The sequence below is a fragment of the Mugil cephalus genome, chromosome 1 (genome assembly GCF_022458985.1).
Source record: "Mugil cephalus isolate CIBA_MC_2020 chromosome 1, CIBA_Mcephalus_1.1, whole genome shotgun sequence".
Taxonomy (NCBI): domain Eukaryota; kingdom Metazoa; phylum Chordata; class Actinopteri; order Mugiliformes; family Mugilidae; genus Mugil; species Mugil cephalus.
The window spans coordinates 24100486-24121708 of record NC_061770.1 but is presented as its reverse complement, the minus strand read 5'-3'; the positions used below and the strand labels follow the sequence as shown (position 1 = coordinate 24121708).

Here is a 21223-nt window from a genome sequence, read left to right as displayed (position 1 = left end):
GATCTGTGTATTTATAGTTCATGTAAAAAAAAAAAAAAGAAAAAAAAAGAAGCAAAATGAAGTGCATGCGTGGCTGAAACATTTCATAGCACGGATTCAAACCGATGCTGCTCTTAGATTAGACTGCTGAGAGTTTCTAGTGTTGAATAACATTCATACTGTTATAAGTGGAGCATATGCTGAAACACAGGGCCAGTCATATATTAAGAAGTCATGTGTCCTCAATATGGATTATATTACACCGTCCATAGCCTCATAGTCTCTGTCACACACACAGGCCAGGCTTTCTGAATGACAGCGTGCACAGGGGAGCACTAATAATACCGCCATCCGTTATGGAAAGTCACCACAGCTGGGGCCTTCTTAGGTCAATTAACAAAAAAAAGCCAGCGCGGGGTGACTATAAATAGTTTAATATAGTAGTTTGAATTTCTGTTTAAACAAAGTTGCAGCTCAGTCTGCAGAGGACGCAGAAAACTGCTTTTAAACCAAGTCAGTGATGAATCAAAGCGGTTGATCAGCAGAGATCTGGTCGTGTTGTAAAGTCGTAGCTGACTTGCTCAACTCTTTGAATCACACGTGTCAAACATAAGGCCTGTGGGCCAAGAGTGGAGTGGAGTGTGTGTTCTGGCCACAGCATGCATTTCTGGAGAAAAAAAAGTGTGAAAATTTCATCTAAAACTGCAAATTCTCAATGAAAATAACTGCTAGTCCCAATTTGTCCACTGGTGCAGAGAGTGCACTTATTTCAGTTTCAGATTTTCTTTTCTTTTCTTTTTAAACATTCTCCTAACTTACTTTTCCTTCTTTGCACTAAAACAAATGGAAAAAGGCATCACTATGATAGGCTGTTATTCTGTTATGCTATTGGTCCGCCCCACTTGAGATCAAACACCAAAAACTAAAATGAGTTTGACACATTTAAATAATCCAAAAAACCTGCACTGGTGCAGATTAATTACTTAAAACATTTCAACAAAACTACAAAATAATATTTCATACATTTTATTTTACTGTCCCGTGGATACAGAGCATCAGACTGGAGTCATGGACCAGTAAGATCCTTAAGTGTCAGGTGGAAACAGGGCCACAGTGTCCACGTGAAATCACTTCTGTTATCAACTAAGACGGTTTCTTATTATAATCTAATAAATTCAATCAAGCAGCACAACCTTTCAAACAATTTGATACTTGTCATCTGCCCCCTGGTGGATTTATCCGTGCTCTGCAGTAAATAGCAGGCGTTGGCTAATTTTGAAAAGGTGACACCAAGAATATGTTGCTACTGATATTTCGATGTGAACATTTACTTACCTTACGCTTCATAAAAATCACATTTCACACAGACTTAATATATGTTATGGTAAAATATGATACAGTATATCTGCAACCAGGCTGCTTCTTTCTAATTTAATTCAACTAATTATTTAAATGATCTAAATGTTGTCTTAATATATACATGAATTCATTCCATATTAGTGCAGTTTTTAGATGTTTATATCTATTTGTCTGTTAAGGACGGGAACAGTTTTCCTACCACGAGGCAAGAGAGACCTGTAAACCATACGGATTACGTCTTCATGAGGCCTCAGGCGCCATTTCTCCAAAACAAGACTGACAAATAAAACAATTACAATTTATTTAGTTTTTTTTTTTTTTTAAATTTTGAAGTGGTTAAAACAAACAAAATAAAAAAAACACATGAATTGTTATTAATTGATTAATTTTATTTATTTATTTACTTTACAAAAACAACGACTATATATATATATATTAATTAATTAAATAAATAAAATAATAACAAATAAAAAAATCTAAATTTTATATATATATATATATATGTAGATTGTGGTTGTTGTGAAATAAATTCATCATGTTTTTTTTATTTTTGTTTAAACTACTACTAAACTACAAATAAAACTCTAAACAAATAAATTGTCCCTGTTGTCAAAAAAATATATGTGTATATATATGTTATGTGGTTGTTGTAAAACAAATAAATAAACAAATTAGTTAATAAATAAAAATGCAAATGTATTTTTAACTTTTGTTTAAAACACTTCATGTTAAAATAAATAAATACATTATTTTATTTTATTTTATTTCATTTGTCAGTCTTGTTTTGGAGAAATGGCACCTGAGGCCTCATTAAGACGTAATCCATATGCCTGGCAGGTCACTGTGTGTGTCTGTACGCATCTATTTAAACTCCGGCAGCCGTAATCCTGCTTCCTGATCCCTCGCCGAGCCTTCCGACCGCAGGGCCGGGTGTGATGTTTACATATCATACGAGGGCCACCGCTTACAAATTAGTCCCTTTGGGTGTATTACTAGCTCCATGAGATCAGCGGCCCTTGGCTAACTCCTGACACCGACATGTGAGGCTGTGGCGGGTCCGCGGGGTCTCTGAGGAGCGGCACTAGCTCGTCCGTCAGCCCCTTCCACGTGGCCTCTGCTCATGTTAACATTTGCGGAGGGCAGCTGCTCTCGCACGTCTTTGAGGAACTGAAGCGAATGTTAAAAGCGCGCAGAGATGAAGTGTTGCAGCCGTGGCCCCCGGAGTGACACGTCGGCGGGTAAATAACAGCGGCCGGTCGTCGTGTGGAGGAAACGGCTTATCGTGCTGTGTATCAAACTATATCTGACATACAAAACATACAGTTTGATACTCAACATCCGAGCCGTTTCCAAAACGCCGGAGAACCAGGGGTCCACGTAGAACATGCGGAGAAATGACACCGGCATCCTTTACGCCCTCCAGCTGCAGCAACTTAACGTAACTTAAAGAGGTGTGTGCGTTAAATTACCAAAATTATAACACAAAAAGAAAGGAGAGTGCATCAAAAGAGTGTGTGCTTCATAAATTGCAGTTCAGAGCTTCTTCTGTTCAAAAAAAAATAAATACAGACAAAATAAAAGATGACAACTGTGGCAAACTGTAATCATTATATTTATGTTTTAAAGTTTTTACATTTACAGCAACAGTTCAACACTCGGGGAAGAACGCTCGGCTTGTTGTCCTGCAAAAGTTTGACAAGAAGGTCGGTAACACTCGATAACGTTTAGCTTAGCTCGGGATGAAACATGGTAAAAACAGTAACGCGACAGCTTCATTTTTAACGGCACACATTCTCGCAAAGCCTTCAAACCTAAAAACATACATGTGAAGTTTGACTTGAGCTGCATCCGACTTAACTTCTGCAGACTGAAGTAGTAACTTGTAGAGATTATTAAGAAACTGTTGCAGAAATATTCGGCTTGCAGAAATGACAAAAGCTCACATGTTAACATCTTAAACAAAAGTACTGTTTCATTACATGGCAACATCAAAAATAAAAAGGGAATAAAGATATGAGATATATAGATGTATGTATATATATATATATATGTATAGATGGGACTGAAACTGCCTCTCTATTAAGAAAATGTTCATATTCTTCATCTGATTATATTTAAACTGAAGAGTTATGTTACATAACTGGAACCTACAACAATATGGTTCAGTTAGCTTCATCCAGGGTTTTATTGAGTTATTTTAATTTTTTTATGCATCATTTATAGGTTTAACCTCCTGAGACCCTGCGTCCTCTTATGGGGACAGGTTGTGGTAGCTTCTTATTCCCGAACTGATGGAGAGATTAAGTAGTTATCATCATTTTTGCACTCATTACTAAGCTATCCCTTATCCCGTTACTAAAATGTTGGATTCATGTTTATGTGTATTTAAAGAAATTTAAATTTGTGGGGGAAACAAAAAAAAATAAAAAAATGTATTTAAAAAAAAAAAGTCTAATCAACCAAAAATTTTCAGACCCACGTTGCAATATCTTCAGACCGGTTGTCCTCGTAAGTGGACGTGTTTATCTGCCATCTAGTGGTAGCAAACGGTCAATACACTAGTCGGTGTAAAAACATGACATCAGGGTACTGGTATTTTATTTTAATGGTTGAAACTTGTCTATTTATGTGTATTAACGTCTCTACTTTGATATGGCATGTAAATGTAAGAAATTCTATCAGTAGTAAAAAGCTTCAGTCACTAATTAGCAAGTTCCCGTTTGAGGACGTTGGGATTACAAGTCCTGCTTAGTTTTTATACTTCTCAGCTCCTTGGAGAAATTAACAGCACATAACAAAATGAAAGCTCGGGTCTCAGGAGGTTAACCACTCAAGAAAATGTTTGGGATCCTATATTTGGTCAGGATGAATTTGGAGACATGGGCTTGAGACTCTCACCCATCTTGACCCGGCACCAGGTAGTCCCCGCCCCCCTGCGGCGGCTCTGGAGCTGCTGACGCTGCTGCCGCCGCCGCCGCCGCGTTGCCTTCAGGCGTGGCTTTGTGATCGTCATGTACCTCAGCTTTAGTCTCCGTGGTCTCAGGGGGGCCTTCGATGTCATCGTAACTCTCTTGGGGGTCGTCGACTTCGTAGGTCGCCCCGTCTGTTCAAGAGGAGCATGTGTCGGTCAGTCTTTGCAAAATATTGGTTCTTAACACACACGCAAAAAATACATGACGGAGCTTTCGAGTGTTTTTACGGAGGACACCTTCGTGCACGTTCTCTACTTCCCACGCAGCGTCTGTGGCGTCCCGGGCGTTCAGGGGTCGGCCCTCGTTCTCCACGTCGATGTCATCGTAGTTAAGGGAGGAGATGCTGCGCCTGTCGCGGCCCCTGAAAGATTCACCCTCTGATCGGAATCCTGCACAACAACAGCAACAAAAAAAAAAAACAACAAAAAAAAACACTGTAACTTTATCCAATCCAACAATTTTAAGAACATTTGTTTCCTCTATGAAGAAGACAGGAAAATATTCAACATGTTAAATATTTGTACTTTTTTTATGGGGTCGCTACTACAGACTCAAGCTGAGAGGGGTTAAAAGAGAAAGAAAACATCTAATGGAATAAATATACCAACTTCTACATCTACATTTTTATAAAGACACAGTTTGCCCATATTGCCGTATATATAATTTTTTGAGCTTTTCATTTTCTTGTGTTTATATATGGACTTACGTACTTTTATATTTTATTATTGACTATATTTATGCCCTTTATCAGTATTTTTATTATCTATTTCCTTATATTTTTGTATGGTTGCTCATATATTCTCGACTTTTTATATCGACTTTTTTCTATTTTGTTATACTTTATTATATTGTCATTGTCATTATCATTTTTATTTATATATTTCCATATTTTTTATATTGCCAGTTTTTGTTCTTATTTTGTATAGTATATTCTTAATTTCTTTTCATTTATTTGGCACTTTTTCACAATACTTTAAAGCACAATAATGGAAGTAATAATAACAATAAGCGGATTTTTTTTTTTTGTTTGTTTGTTTTTTGGGGTTTGTTTGCCAGGGAACTTTAATAAGGATAACATGAATACGTGACTCACTTTCACGTCTGTCCTCCACAAAGTCTTCCATTTCATCCGATTTGTCCATGACGTCTTCATACTCGCCGCTTTCAAACTCCATTTCCTTCCCTGACAGCATTCTTGCTGTGTTAAACAACATGAGTATTAGAGCACTGTGTTAATTTAAGTGCTCATCGTGCAGAGTCCAGTCAGCAGGCAGATGGACTGCCCTCTAGTGGCAAAAGGCTCCACTGTTCTTCTTTTCAAGGCACTTCATCAACCTGTATTTAAGTGTAACTGATGCAATAAACAAATGTACTCACAGACAACTCTGGACCTCCTGGATCTCTTAATCATGTAGAAACGCACAAATACAACAATGATTATCAAAATGAGCAGAGTAAGTCCCACTCCAATGACAACAGTCACGGCGGAGACTGGTGTAACTTCATCCGGAATCACTGGAGGCACATAGCCTGAAGATTAAAGTCAGAGAAAACAGTACTTGATTCATCTTGTTCTTCTCTCCCACATAAACCAAACTCAATAATGTCACAAATGTCGCAAAACAAGTGAGTTAATCTTTTGGGAATTAGTATTGAGGAAAGGGTTCATGGTTATACCGTTGCAGTAGATCTTATAAAAAGCACCAGCATAACAAGAGGCCTTCTTGATGCAGTACTTGACATCATTGCAGCCTTGGGAGCACGACAGGCTCCATTTGAAGGTGTCCCTAGGACCTGCATTCTGACACAAATAACGGAGAGGTCAGTATTTGGACAGTATTTATGTTTTTGACATAATGGAACCAGTGCACTGAAGACTTTTAGCTAGTATCCAGTCACTTTTGAGTTTTTAAACCATGTGTTTCCATGAGCAATGTGGAATATAAAAGACTTACCCGTTTATTGTTTCGCTGTTCCTGTCCATTGTATCCATCACAGCCAATCTGTCGACACAGATTTTCCTTCATCTGTGGCGAAAGGTCGGTTTCGTAACACACCTTTTCCCTATTTCGTCCATAATGCATTCTAATCTCACCTCCACAGCGTTCTGAGGTGTTAAACGTGACAGCTCCTGGAAAGATAAAGAAACATCAGGAAAACAAAAAACAGCAGATTTTCCTCTGGGCGAAGGTACAGAAACCACATAGTAAAACTGACATGTGGCAGGTTTAACCAACGCGTATACAAGGGCTAAACTAACAAAGCGTAGGCAACAATAAGTCAGTGTCGATACGATACGTGTCACGATACTCGAGTCACGATAACGATACATTATTGAAATATTATGATATTGTGATATATTGCAATATTCTAGAAGAGAGAAGTTTTAGAGAGAAATTTTAAATGCAGCTTAAAATACACGTTGTATATATGTACATGAGATGACAGTGATAATTCACTGGACAAATTGAGTGAAAAAACAATATTAATCCAAATGATCCATTTCCAATTTATTCCAAAAAAGTGGTGGTGGAGGCGTGGAAGTTGTTCATGATCGGTCCAAAACATGACTTTATCTTTTCAAATCCATATTAAGATAGATAAATAGTTAGATAGATGCTTTATTAATCTACTATATACACATCATTTACAAACAAGACATTCAAAATAGATATTGTATTGAAAGATAAAGATATATCACGATATATTGCCTTATCGGTGTTTTTTCCCAGCCCTAATGAATATATTGCACACTTACCAATGCAGACAACGTTGGTAACCCTTTGGTTGCATTCTCCCTCCACTCTCTTGCATTGGTCGAGGATGTAATGGTGCTCATCACAGCTGACATGATGTTTCGTCCCTAAAGCATTTTCAACGTCGAAACCGATCGCGTTGCTGCAGCTCTTTTCTTGGCAAACCATGTGTGAATAGTCGGTGTTCCAGAGATTCCCACACACTGGTTTGTCATTTATCGTCACATCCCCATAACATTTTTTGGAAAGGGTGACAGTGGGCCCATCTAGGACAGGAAGCGATAAAAACTGTTAAGATCAATCAGTCAAGGAGAAATATTCTTTGGTCTTATGGACAAAGCCTGGAAGTCCATGCCCACAGATACTTTGACACTTTTAGTGGTGAACACTCACTGAAGTAGAAGTTCATGTTACCTTGCTTTGACTTATTTTGTACTTTATTCATGTAATGTATGTTTCCTAAGATGCTGGAAGTTCCTCCTTGCAGTATTAATGCTCACTGGTACTTGCAATTTTGTCTAATTCCATATACAATGAGAATAACGACTTTTCATTTAATTTCATTTGGACCTGCTATTTGTAGAGTACCAGCCTGTTAGTATAAGACGTAGTGTGACATTTTGGGAAACACTTCTACCTGCTCTATTTCCGGGAGGTAGATTCTGGAATAGCATGCCTAAATAACACTAGGCCGGGTTTAATATAGACCCATCAATTTGAGGGGCCTTGGCCTGAAAAAGACCAAAAGCTAGGGGCGTGTTGACATGCTAATTATTAGCCATGCTAATTTAAGTACGAGAAGAAAAAACTCTTTTTGACATTTTGGTTTGTTTATGCATTCAATAAACTAAATGTCATGTATTAATAATTCAGCTCTAGGCATGCTGAGTTAGTTAGTTTAACACTTTGTTTAGCACTAAGCTATTTTGCTGCAGGCCTCCTATTAATTTTTCTCATTTAAGTTTGGAAAAGGCAAAGCCTCAAACTATATCTCAGCTAAATGAAAGAAGGTTTTGAAGTAGCCAACAACTCCAGGAATCAGCAACGTTTTACGGTGTATCTGTAATCACTACCTAGAGTGGGTTTCCAAATGTAAATTATAAATATTCTTTCGTCATTTGGGAGAGATCCTGCAAAAATAAAACTTACCTTCACATTCAATGAAGAGGTTCTCCTTATGTGATGTGCTGTTTTGAGATTCGCAGTCCCAGATGCTGTCTTTCTTGCCTGTACAGTTGAAAGTACTGTTCCAGAAAGTTACTGCTTTGTTCATCCGGCCCGTAAAATTCTTGTATTTGCCACAGTTCATGTCCTGGCAGAGCGTCTGCCCCGCACCTTTAGTCCATCCGTCAGTGGAAACACCACTCCTCTTTCCCTCGGAGTGAACGATCACTTGTCCGCGGCAGGACCCTTCCCCTTCAAGTGCCACCGTCCTCCATTCTGAGACGTTTGCGGATGGATAAGATACTCAGGAGATACAAAACTCGAAAAACATTTGAAGATAGAGATTGCAGATTGTGCACAAGAACTAGCGAGAACAAGTTTACACTGATGTTATCTGCACATATGTCTGCGCAGGTATTTTGAGTCTTAAAAAGAGCAAAACCAGCTGCTTATGTCTGCTAAGCTCGTGAGATATGAGAGCCATTTCTCACATCTAACTGTGTCACACTGCAAAGGCAAACTATTCCTTCATAGGAAGGTCTCTATGGGTGCACTGAATGGATTTGTTTCTTTGTGCGAGACAAAATGATCACACATACCTGAGCACTGGAGGCCCCCGAGTGTGCAGGTGTCCCGTTTAAAAGTGATTTCACATGCAGATAATGAAGTAGCTCCACTGGAAGGACACTTTATGGATTGTATGACGTCCTGTTTCGGTTCATGTCCAAAGTAGGGAAGCATACGGTTGACAGCGACGCCGCATCCGAGCTCACGACAGATGACGTTTTGAGTGTCAGAGTCGTTAAGAGCGCCCATGCACACTGGGAGCCACTCGCCGTCATAGTAGACCTCTACATTGCCAGAACATTTGTCTCTGGAAGTTCTAAATCTGGGCTTGACGCTGCCTGAAAAAGAAAGGGAATAATTAAACTGTGATTTCTTTACTTTACGACCACAAACAAAAGCTATGTGGGTTGATCTGCTTGTTTCATACTAACTCGGGCTTCATTAGTGAAAGAAGGAGGAATCATACAGTGTAGTTCACAATTTCACCAGTTTGCAAGAAAAACATGTGCAAGGAGTTGAGGGGTCTATTTTCCGAAACTGGGTGACTACACTATTGATTCTGTCAAGAGAAATCACTAGATCATAGGTCTTAAACAAGGGGGTCCGCGACCCCTAGTGGGTCCGTGGATGTACTGCAAGGGGATCGCAAATTCTTTGGTTGATTAGACCCTTTTTCCATTTTTTTTTTTTTAATTTTCCCCCACAAATTGAAATTTCTTTAAATACACATTAACACGAATCCAACATATTTTAATAAAGGGATAAATGGATTCAGAGGACGTTATCTTTCAGTCGGCACTGCACTCATTCAGTCTCAACAGCGCACCGTTTCGCACAGAGCGCTGCAATGGCTGAGACCTGTCAATCAAAGCCTCCTGCACATAGTAGGCCCCGCCCCCATCACTGCTGAGCCAATCACAGTGACTCTGATCAAGATCCCCTCAATTGGGGGAACTAGAGGCATGCTGCAATATTAGCCGGAGAGAAGCTAACAGTGCAAGATATATGTATGTAGGTTGTTTATGTTTACGGCAGTTGCACATGTTTGAAATAAAAAAATATATATATACTTGAACCTGTGTATTATTTAATAGCTTCATATTGAATGCAAAGTGATGAGAATGTTTAATATTGAACACATGTAGTAGGTTGTGGCTCACTACTTAATCTCGCCATCAGTTTGGGGGTCCGTGACCTGAAAAACACTGAAGACCCCCGCACTAGACATTTTAAATTTTCTCTCTGCTCAGCCTACTAACCTGACCACATAGACAAATAGAAACGACGGGGTTGGATATGTGATTGCGGTTGAAGACGAGCAAAAAGACACATTATTACCTGAGCAAACAACATAGGCTGGTTTTTCGAGGCAGGACTTATCATCGTCTTTGTTGCTGACGTAGTTGTACCAGTTCAGATCATTGGGGTCTTTCATGGTGTGCACACTCTTAACGAGAATCTTTTCTGCTCTCCGCTGACTGCGAGGTTTTAAGACTTGGTCGCCGCAGGTCTTATGTTTGCACAATGCTTTGGACATTTCATCTGTCCAGGTGTCGCTGCACACGGCTCCAGAATCGGTTCCCATCAGTACGACGACTTGTCCCCGACAGGTATCGGTCAGGTTCATTTCGATTTGTCCTGTTGTTGTGTCGAAAATGAAAATAAATAAATGGAAAAAAGGAAAAGACAGAAGGGAGTTATTTAGAGACTAGGATCAGGACAAGGTTTTAGCAATAGTAAAACAGTAAAAGCTGGAGTCAAACTTGTTGCTATGACCAGAAATAGAATTTTAAGTTTTCAGTTCGGTCTGACATTACCTGAACACGTCACAACAACATCAACAGTTGTGGGTGGAGCCGTTGTGTTGACACATGTTGTGTTTCCGGTGGATGAGCAGTTGTCAGTTCCATTCTGATTCTCCACCGTATCAACGTTTGGGGTATAGCTCAACACGGATCCGCAGTTCACCTTCCTGCAAAATCTGTCTGCATTGTTTTTACTCCATTTCTCAAGGGGCACGGACACCCTTGTGTCCTTGTTGTTGACTCTCTTCCACACCTCACCAAAACAAGATCTATTCCCTTTCAGAAAGTAAACCTCATTTTCTGAAGGACACAGAAAACAGAATTAGTATATGTCTTATACTGGCCACTGGTAATTATGAATTAAGTTTGTTTGGAAATTTGAATTAGATTAGCTTATGACAATAAATAAATGAATAAATAACTAAATAAATAAATAAATACTCTTGACATCTAAGGGAAAAAGCAGCTGAGCCTTGGCCCATATATATAAACAATCTATGGAATAAACCATCAAGAAGATCGTATTATGCTGGTTAACACAAATCATGAAGAAATATAATTAGAAGCAAACTTTTGCATCTTGATTCAGGTATTTATCCATATATTTCATGTGTGTTGCCTCGCTATAGTCTTGATGCTGACATTCGTACACAACAAAAAAAGTCCAAGAGCGAAACAGAAAAACTGAGAAAAGCAACTCACTCGTACAGGTGATTTTCACTGGGTCCACATCCTTGTCACGTTGGGTGTTGGTTATATTACACTCAGATATGTTTGCTACACCTGCAGCGCAGGCTATATCCAGGAATTTCCCAGAACCCTTACAGAATTCTTCACTTTTGTCTAGCGCTTCCCCGCAGCCCAACTCTTTACAAACAATATTTGATCGCTCCTTGGACCATTGCGCTGAGTTGACCTTTTTCCATTCGCTCTCATGCTTCACCTCCAACCTCCCAGAGCATCTTGAAAAGCCGTCCGTCAGTCTCATAGTAACACTACCTGTATCATGGCAACATGAAATAAGTCAAACATGGGAAAAATAGCATCACTCAATCTCTGCTGTTTTGTAGTTTTGTAGAAAGTGCTAACTTCAACCTATAGACCTGATTTTAAGTTGTGTTGCTAGGCCAAGTAAAACTAGACTTATTATAATCATGTATGCCACATTTTTTCCTGACTATTTCCATCATGTTGGTGTGCATGGAGAAACGGTGAAAAGCAACGCTAGCAAGCCGAGATTGCTAGCTAGCTTCAAATGCTCAAAAGCAAAAAAAAAAACAAAACAAAAAACAAAACGATGCATCCCAACATCGGGAAATGACGTGTCAATGGTTGGTAAGGAAGAGGGAAGAGGCCATATTCAGTCATTTCCTTCATTTTAATGCAAATCGTTATAAACAGCTTTGTTGCTTGCAAAATTTGTACATAGGCTTTTGTTATTTACACTTTAGATTTGCTTTCTAAGTTGCAAAAATGGTTCATTAAACATGTTTGTGGTTTTCACAGAGGTGAAAATAAAACTAGTCTAACTAATCAAAAACGGCCAATCATGCTCTGGACTCCAGAGGGTTAAACAGAAATAAATACAAATGTAAATCTGTCAACATTCGCTTGATTTTTCGTCACTCAACCAAGGAATTCCTTAACATGACCAAAAAAAAAAAAAAAAGAAAGGAGAGTGGCATCACTGCAGTACCTGAGCAGATAACAGAAGCAATGTTCTGACACTGAGAATCTTGGTGTTTTCCTTGACAGTGCCACAGTGAGGCCTCATTGCCTGAACACCTCACGGAGTCCATCCACCCTGATTTCCTGTTGCCAGTTTTAGTCGAAAAACCAGTCACCTAAAAGTAAAAATATAATGATAATTCAAATATTACATTTAGTAATATTGGTAAACAACAATTTATCGATCCACGGGGGAAATTGCTTGGTCACAATAGTTCAATCAGACATAACAAAAATAGGTGTAAGATAGGGCTGAGTGCTGTACCGGTTCGTACCAAATATCGGTATTTTTTTCCGCTGTGATATGAATTTTTAATATACCAACATACTAATTTATTTGATTACACAGCAAGACACTGTTTCAGTCAGGCCCATTTTCAATGTAACGCCTCTAAACGTACGTATCGCTGCAAGGTGTGGTGAAGATGGAAATGTCCAAAAAAATGAAACAAAACAACGAGCAGTCACAATTGTCAGTTGTTGTTTTTTTTTTTGTTGTGTTTTTTAGGGTGAACAGACGTCCCCAGTTTCTTGGGACAGTCCCCATTTAGGATGACCTGTCCCCCCAGCTATAGCTGTCCCCGAAACTGTCCCCAATTTTAGCTTTTAATGAATGAGAAAAAAAAAAATGTTGCATGCAAACTACAGTTATTACGGTAGCCATTCACACTGGTATTGACATTACAGACATATCAATTAAATATGAATAAATATGTCAAAATAAATGAGATTTGAAACTGTCCCTCTTTCTTCATTTTATCTGGACAATTTATTTATTTTATTTTCATCTCTGAGCTGTGCAAGTCTCCAGATTTACTCATATTTCCTCATCAGCACAGTAAAATATTCCATCCTTAGTCAGTCTACTGCATTAATTCTCAACCAGTACAAAATGTAGTGAACACGTGATTATGCATGAAAAAAAAAAAGGAAATAAATACCGTGATACCGTCAGAATTTTGAATAATACCGCGATGTACATTTTTGGTCACACCGCCCAGCCCTCCTGTTAGATATAAGACATAGGGGTTCTCTTCACTCACTTTCCCACATCCTAGCTCTCTGCAGACCACATTAGCTTCATTCACAGTCCAGGTTGAGCCACACACCGGCTTGTCTGTATCGTTCACTTTGATATGAACTTCACCGTAGCATCTGTCTTCTGTACCACCCAGAAATACTTCAACTTTATCTATGGGAAGTGAAAATACAGGCAGTTAACACGGTGAGTTAAAATCTATGAGGCCCTTAATGTTTTTTTTTTTTTTTTTTTTTTTTTTTTTGTTTAGTTTTGCTTGGATTACCTGTGCATTCCAGGTGCTGAGTTTCGTTAAATGACGAGCGGTTTAAACCACCACAGTGCATTAGTCGGCACGCCTCTTCAAGGTTGGTCGTGTTCGAGGATACCGGTACCCACTGGTTGTTGTGTTCTTTTTCCAGCTGTCCAGAACAGCTACTGCCTCTGGTCTGCAGCCTCTTATGTGCTGTTTAGACGAATGACTTTCTTAATTCAGTACAACGTTCAATCTGTGACACGTGCGCGCGTGTTTTTTGCGTGGTACCTTCGCAGACGGTGGCAGCAGGTTCGCACGACGTTGGTGATTCTGACTCTACACACTGCCACGCATTCTTCAAGCCAGTGATGCCTCCGCAGTTGATCTTCATCTTGGCGGAATTCCGGTGTGCGTTTCCGACCATCCACCCCGGGTAAGAATCGCTTCCAGTTTTAGCTTTACCACATCCAAGGCTGTCACACAAGAGATTGTACTCACTGGGTCCTTAGTGTGAGAGGAAATATAGGGAGACAATGTTTAGAAGTCAGATTCCATCCCATTCCATATTTTGTACTCCTGCGTATTGTATGCTGCTATCTATCTATCTATCTATCTATCTATCTATCTATCTATCTATCTATCTATCTATCTTTGTCATACATTTTATACAGCATTTATGGATCTTGTATACCTGCTTAAAAGATTATGAGTTCACATAAATATACATAATTTATCAAAATAATCACAAATAATTTAATGCATAGCTCTTCAAAAGGAGGTCCACAACCCCTAGCAGGTCCACAGAGGTACTGCAAGGGGGGTCGCGACATCTTTGATTGTGAGTGATTAGACATATATATATATATTTATTTATTTTTTTAATTTTTCCCCGTGAATTCAAATTTCTAGTAAAGGGATAACTGGAGGCAGAAGACGTTACCGCCACCCTACTGTTGCACATGTTTGAAATACAAAGAATGATTAGTTGAACCTGTTTATTATTTGATATTTGATGTTTGATTCGTGTTAATGTGCATTTAAAGAGATTTAAATTCATGGGGGAAAATAATAATAATTAAAAAAATATATATAAACAATGTCTAATCAATCAAAGTTGTAGACCTATGATATAGATGACATATAGTAGGTAGGTAGGGTGCCTACTTAATTTCCCCATCAGTTTGGGGTCCTTCGCCCTAAAAAACGTTGAAGACCCCTGGTTTAATGTAAATAACTAACATAACAACATGGTTGAATTATTGTTGATTTATAAAATAGATAAATATTCATTGTTGAAGAGTGACCTTATAACATATCACTACTGGTGTGTAAAAATAGTGTCTGAAGTCAAAAGAGGTGAACTTTTATTCTTCTTCACACTCTATGCCGCACTTTTTATTCAGACTAAAAGTCCTGATTTGTATTTGAATGCACGACACAAACTCTTACCCCAGCCGTCTTTGCAAAAGTGACCAGGGGGTTTTCCATCCTTGAGGTACCTGACGACTCCGGCACAATCAAATCCATCCAGGTCTAATGTGATATTACCTACAGGAGCAAAGAGTGGTGTTATTTTTGTAATTGTTTGTACTTCATCACCATCACCAGGATATACAGTGTCATATAAAACTGAAAGTCTTACTCGAACATTTAATCTTTTTAACCGTCAGCTTCCGGTAATAACTGACAGCCCAACCAGGATTTACGCAATCCCACAGATTCTTCTCGGTCCCGTTGCACTTAAGCTCGTTCAGCCAGACCTTGCTGTCCTTGGGCCGCGACACATTCTCTGAGCTGACCGGCTCCCCACAGTGGGTGCTCCTGCACACCACTTGTTCGGTTTCCCTGCTCCACAGCTTGTCTCCGACGAAGCCCCATTCGTTGTTGTAGTAGACTTCGACGTGTCCTTCACACGGCGTGTCCCCGTCGCGTAGAATCAGCTTTTTGCCACCTGCAGACGTACCTGAAGGTTTATAGATGAGGTTTGTGAGGTTGCTCTGACTTTCTTTTATTTTATTTTTTTATTTTTAGCTAAACCCAACCTAAAGCCTCAATGAAAATAAAACGAGTAGTTTCCTCTGTAGTTTTGTTGGACTGAAATTTGGAACTATAATTGTGATAAAATCAAATATTGGAATTCTAATATTAGAATGTAATAATATATATTCTTTTATCTTCTTGGCATTTTTTTTTTTTTTTTTTGAAAATGTATTAGTTTTCAAATTATTTATTATTGTTAGTACAATAAATCTATAGCCTTCCCTGTTAATCTCTGGAAGATGATTGGGTGGGGCCACCATAAAAACTAGTAATTCAAATAAATGACCTGTGGTTATAAACACAGTTTTGAGAAAAAAAGTGCCAACCCTGACATTTTATCCCATTTATTTGTTTATTTTCACATTTTCCCAAACCTTCTTACACATCACACTGACTCAGATACAGATTTGGGGCGGTGGGGCAGCGAGACAAAAAAAAAAAACAGAATGATACACAATAGCCACAAAAACCGTGCCACAAATATATGAAAACTTTCCATAGACGGTGTAAACGGGGCTGTGGGGGTAAAAAGGATTGTGTGCAGACAGGATAAGTAGAAACGAGAGTCACAGGGACTATATGTGTAGTATATTTGCATGTTATTGCAGAGGTAAGTAAATGACAATTGAAGACAGGCGCCTAAGAAAACGTGCATTTAAACAATAGGTCATTTTTGAATAATTTCATAAATTGATTCATTCATTTTTTACATGAAAAAAAAAGTTTGGTTTCAGAATTATGACTTTTTTTTCTCAAAACTCTCACAAGATTTTTTTTGACATTTTTTTTTTATATATAGTGGCGCCAATCCTTTTTCCATATTCACACATCTTGTTACATTTTACAGTATAATACGTTAAATTTATACTGAACGTACGGAACATATCAATCAGTGTTACTTTATCACATTTTTATCCAGATTTTGTGTAAAAGTAAAAAGTTGTCTGTAACTATGCACGAGATTATACGATACGATACGATGCTATACGATACTATACTATACGATACGATACTATACGATACGATACTATACTATACTATACTATATGATATGATATGATACAATACGATATTATACTATACTGTACTATACTATACGATACGATACTATACGATACTGTACTATACTATACTATACAATACTGTACTATACGATACGATACGATACGATACGATACTGTACTATACTATACAATACTATACGATACGATATTGTACTATACTATACTATACTATACTATGCTCTACATCAGGAGTGCGCCAGGACTCCTTAGTTTGGGGGCCGCATTCAAACCAGTAACACAACAACATAATAACTAATAATAAGTCCAGATTTTTGTCCATTTGTTTTAGTGCAAAGATGAACAAGTAAATAAGGAGAATGTTTACGTTTAAGAAAGTTTCTTTTAAAAAGTTTAAGTTTTGAGGGGGCTCATTGCCGTCTGCTGTTTAGTTTTCGGTCTCAGTGTTGTGTTTTATCCACTTCTCTTAATAAATCGGTGGACAAATTAGGACCAAAAGTTATTTCCAGTGAAAAACTACGGTCTTCTATGCGATTTTTTGCAAATTCGCAAATTCATTCTGCGGGCCAGATTAGAGCCTCAGAAGGGCCGCTTATGACCCGCTGGCCGTATGTTTGACACCTGTGCTCTATATGGAGTATAAATGCACGAACAAACGTACATCAGGACACACGCATACGTAAATATAGAAATAATTACTACATCATATGCGTTTTTCACATTAGCTTCTCCATTTCGAATATTTTTAGATTCAAAGCAAAGAGCTGAATCGTTTCCTTTTCTCTCAACTCAACTCTGTCTACATGAAAGTGACAAATCAGAGTCAAATCTGCAGAAAGCAGGTGTAACTCACCCTGTGAGGTCACGGGCTCAATGAGAGCGACGTGGAGGAGCAGAAGGAGGTGCCACATCTTCACCACATCTTCATGACTGAGAGACTGACACAGACTGACGAGCTGCTCGCCTTTATATGTCGGCCCAGGATGCGCCCACCCAAAGTGGATGTGGGCCGCGTGTTACCCGTGTTAGTCGGACTCTCAGATAATATATTGCCTAAAAACGTACGTGTGTGTGTGTGTGCGAAGCAACAACTGAGCCACAGCCCTTCTCATTTTGGGGAGCGGAGGTCGAAAACTAAACGAACGTAAAACATAAAATGAATAAAAAGTTTAAGAATACAAAAGAGGACGGGTTATAACTTATCCTTATATACGCTGTACTGTGATCTGTGGCGATTGCTTTAGATGTTAACCGTGAAATGTGCTCGACTGAATTTGTTAAAGTGACAACCTGCTGATAAATTTACATGAAAAAAATATGTTTCACAGCTTGAACTGATGCATTTAAGACGGGAAATAAAACAATCTGTAGGGTTTTTTTTATCATATAATCAACACTCATCATCTGTGTTCCAAGCAGAGAGCGCGGTACAACCACCCCGACGCACAGCACAAACTTTGATGTTGTGATTTCATGAAGAAAACATGTATATATATATTTCTTTTTATTTAATTTTGCATCTGATTAAAATTGTGATAAGTTCTTTACAGAAAGAAATGAAAGTATTTGTATTAAAGTATTTGATTAAATTATTTAATAACTGGGTCACTTCAGTTTTTAATAATAGAACAGTTAATAATTAACAATAGTTGATTTGAAATTTAAATAAATAAATTCAAATTTTTATTTTTTAAAAGTCTAAACAGAATAAAATATCACCGACACACACACACATATATATATATATATTTTTTTTTCATTTAAGTCTGAATGCAATTCACACAGCAACACAACATCCACAAAGCTATACAACATGTTATCTGCAAACTGCATTCACACTTCAATGAAAACAATAAACTGTAAAGAAAATATATCTGTCTGGAAGCTTCAACGAGTCTCGTTAACGTGATGGAAACTGTCAAAGAATTCTTCTTCTTTAATATATTTTTTTTGTTTGTTTTTGCGTATCAGCCTCCTCCAGTGGCCCTCACATCTGAGAGGATCACGTCCCTGAATGCGAACACTTTGCAGTTATGAAGCGCAAATGTCACCTCACATCACACAAATGTCATGGCTGTTAATATTCTTAGAAAGGAACCATTAGTTTACTGAGAAAGAGACACAAACTCCCAACCTGCTGCTTCATGTTTATAAAGTAATCTAGAAGCTATAAAAAGCTCTGATAAGCGATAACAGATCGCCTGACTTCCTCAGATTAAGATGCTTAAGTAAGTCTCTGAATAACACGAGGAAGGATCACAAATAACAAAGTGTTTGATATTTCACGCCGTGAAAGGTTATTCGTGTTATTTCTTTAAACAAATACACCAGTCAAAAGTTTCCATTGAAACTGTTCATGTAAGAGAAAGCCGTGTTCAGCCATGGAAGCGTCCACCGTTTAAATTTCCATTCGCTGTCACAGTGTCGCGTGTGTTCACAGTTTGCAAAAAGGGCGGCAAAACGCTCGACGGCCGAGCTCGTTCGCTTCTGACGGAATCGGTGAAGAAACCACAAATTGGCGCCATCTCCTCAGTAGCAGCCGAACACGTTACTGAAACCCGCGACGCGGAACAGGAGGTGGATTTTCATTCCCGGAAAATAAATTTACAAACGATGCCAGTGATTTCCCCGATTAATCGAACTATTTCTAAACAGACGACATGTGGTCGGGGTTGGAAACGACGTTTATTCAAGGAGAGTTTTGAGGGTTTCACAAAAAAAACCCAAAAAAAAACTAAAAACTTCTCCTTTAACCTCTCGGGTTGTGTGAGATATGGTCGAATAATGCCATAATATATGGATACACCAATCAGTCATAACATTATGACCACCCTCCTGATATTGTGTAGGTCTCCATTGTGCCTCCAAAGCAGTTGTAGCTCATCAGAGAAAGTGGACATGGGCCTTCTGATTGTGTCTTGTGGTGTCTGGGAACAGGATGTTGTTTCTTGGGGGGGTAGTTGTTCTTAAAGCCTTTTTCTGGCCACATCCTGCTGGGGTACCTGCAATGGGTGGGGTGGGGGCTGGGGGGGGGGGGGGGGGGGGGGGGGGGACTGGGCTGGTCTGGTTTAGGTGGGTGCTACATGTCTAAGTAACATCCACATGAATGAATGACAGGCAGCACACTGAATGGTCACAAGATGGTTCAATGTTATTTACTTCTCTCTGTCAGTGGTCATAATGTTGTGGCTATTTTGGAGAGGGTGAGTGTTTTTTTGTTTAATGAAGGAAGAGATGGTAAGTGGTCTTCTATCTCTATAGCACTCCATCGTCATAGCAACCTCGGGATCGCTGTCATGCTCAGGGACAAACTCAGCTCTGAGTACTGATCCAAGTCTCACATGTTCAGTCGGTTTGTAACAGTGCGACGTTAACCTTCAGTCTTTAAAAATAGTGACAGTGTGATGTGCCCGTGGTCAGATCTGACGCCAGAGCGTCGTCTCGGTGTGGACTGTGGTCACAGGTGCAAACTGAAAAATACGCCAGCGCTGCTCAGGCTTGTGCTTTTGTGGCTTCAGACTTTATTTCCAGGGTAGTGAAGAAACGAGTAGTTAGGATTTACCATGCTATGAAGAGTTGTGAACTATTTAGTTATAAATAAGATAATAGCAGTATTTTTGGTTCATTTTATACCTGTTTATTCCTACTATTGTTGAATTTTCTTTTTCTTGTCATTCTAATGCTCCACGTATCTCTATAAAGCAGCTTGAATTAGGGTTTATATTTATATATATTATATCACGTAAAAAGAAGTTTGCTGGAGCCGAACTTGTCTCAGAGGTGTGCTAAAAAAATAAAATAAATAAATAAAAAAAGAAAGAAAGAAAAGAGGGACAACTTGGAAAGGTGTGTTTGGGGACCTGGGATTACTTACATGTTAAATAAAAAAAGGCCCTTCATTTTTTAAAAAATGTATTTAAATGTTCTTTCTTTTTTATATATATGTAAAAAACTAATAATAATGGTAATATATTAATTAATATGCACTAACACTTAATTAATCTCTATGTTTTATTTATGATTGTTTTATTAAAATGATTAACTTCAGCGAGTCTCCTATAAGTGCTAAATTATTATTATTATTATTATTATTATTATTATTATTATTATTATTATTTAAAGGAGTTGGGAAAAATGAGATGAAATTTATTGAACAAGTCTTGAGATTTTTAATTGCACGCAGTGGTGGAAAAAAATAAAAATGTAAATGTGAATGAATACGGAACAACCGCGCTATATTAGCATAATAAGCTGGAACGCGCTGTATACGTTTGTGTTTATTGTCTGACGCTTGTTCATAAATCTGCTGTAAAACCTCAAATCTGAACCTTTGAATTACTTGCCCCATTTTTTTTTTTTTTGGTTGATCTCAAAGCTCAGAAACAAGATCAACGTTTATATCTCGGCACGTTAAAATTCCACGGCATGTAGGTAAAGAACAAATACGTTACGTGTGATGCGCTGCCTTCGTTTATTCTAACATTTAAACAGTGGAAATACATCCAAGTTGTTCTAATTAAAGAAAATCTATAAATAAAAACTAATCAAAACTCTTTG

At 38.3% G+C, this 21223-nt stretch overlaps 1 protein-coding gene across 2 annotated transcripts; it reads right to left on the bottom strand.

The window, feature by feature from the left end:
* Positions 1-2931: 2931 nt before the first annotated feature.
* LOC125021773 (scavenger receptor cysteine-rich type 1 protein M130) lies at positions 2932-17657 on the bottom strand. 2 transcript variants are annotated; one of them, XM_047608006.1, is made up of 19 exons: positions 17520-17657; positions 15247-15567; positions 15054-15152; positions 13893-14108; positions 13635-13814; positions 13374-13522; positions 12299-12446; positions 11305-11601; positions 10615-10902; positions 10136-10435; positions 8830-9135; positions 8216-8506; positions 7069-7332; positions 6266-6441; positions 5988-6111; positions 5688-5840; positions 5404-5508; positions 4547-4699; positions 2932-4441 (listed from the first exon to the last, which is right to left on the bottom strand). In XM_047608006.1, the coding sequence occupies exons 1-19, from the start codon at positions 17575-17577 to the stop codon at positions 4233-4235; spliced, it is 3837 nt and encodes a 1278-aa protein (XP_047463962.1). In that variant the 5' UTR covers positions 17578-17657; the 3' UTR covers positions 2932-4232. The 2 variants fall into 2 exon arrangements, with proteins under 2 accessions (XP_047463962.1, XP_047464036.1); XM_047608080.1 differs by having other exon boundaries at positions 15247-15555; positions 17520-17593.
* Between the last annotated feature and the right edge of the window lie 3566 nt (positions 17658-21223).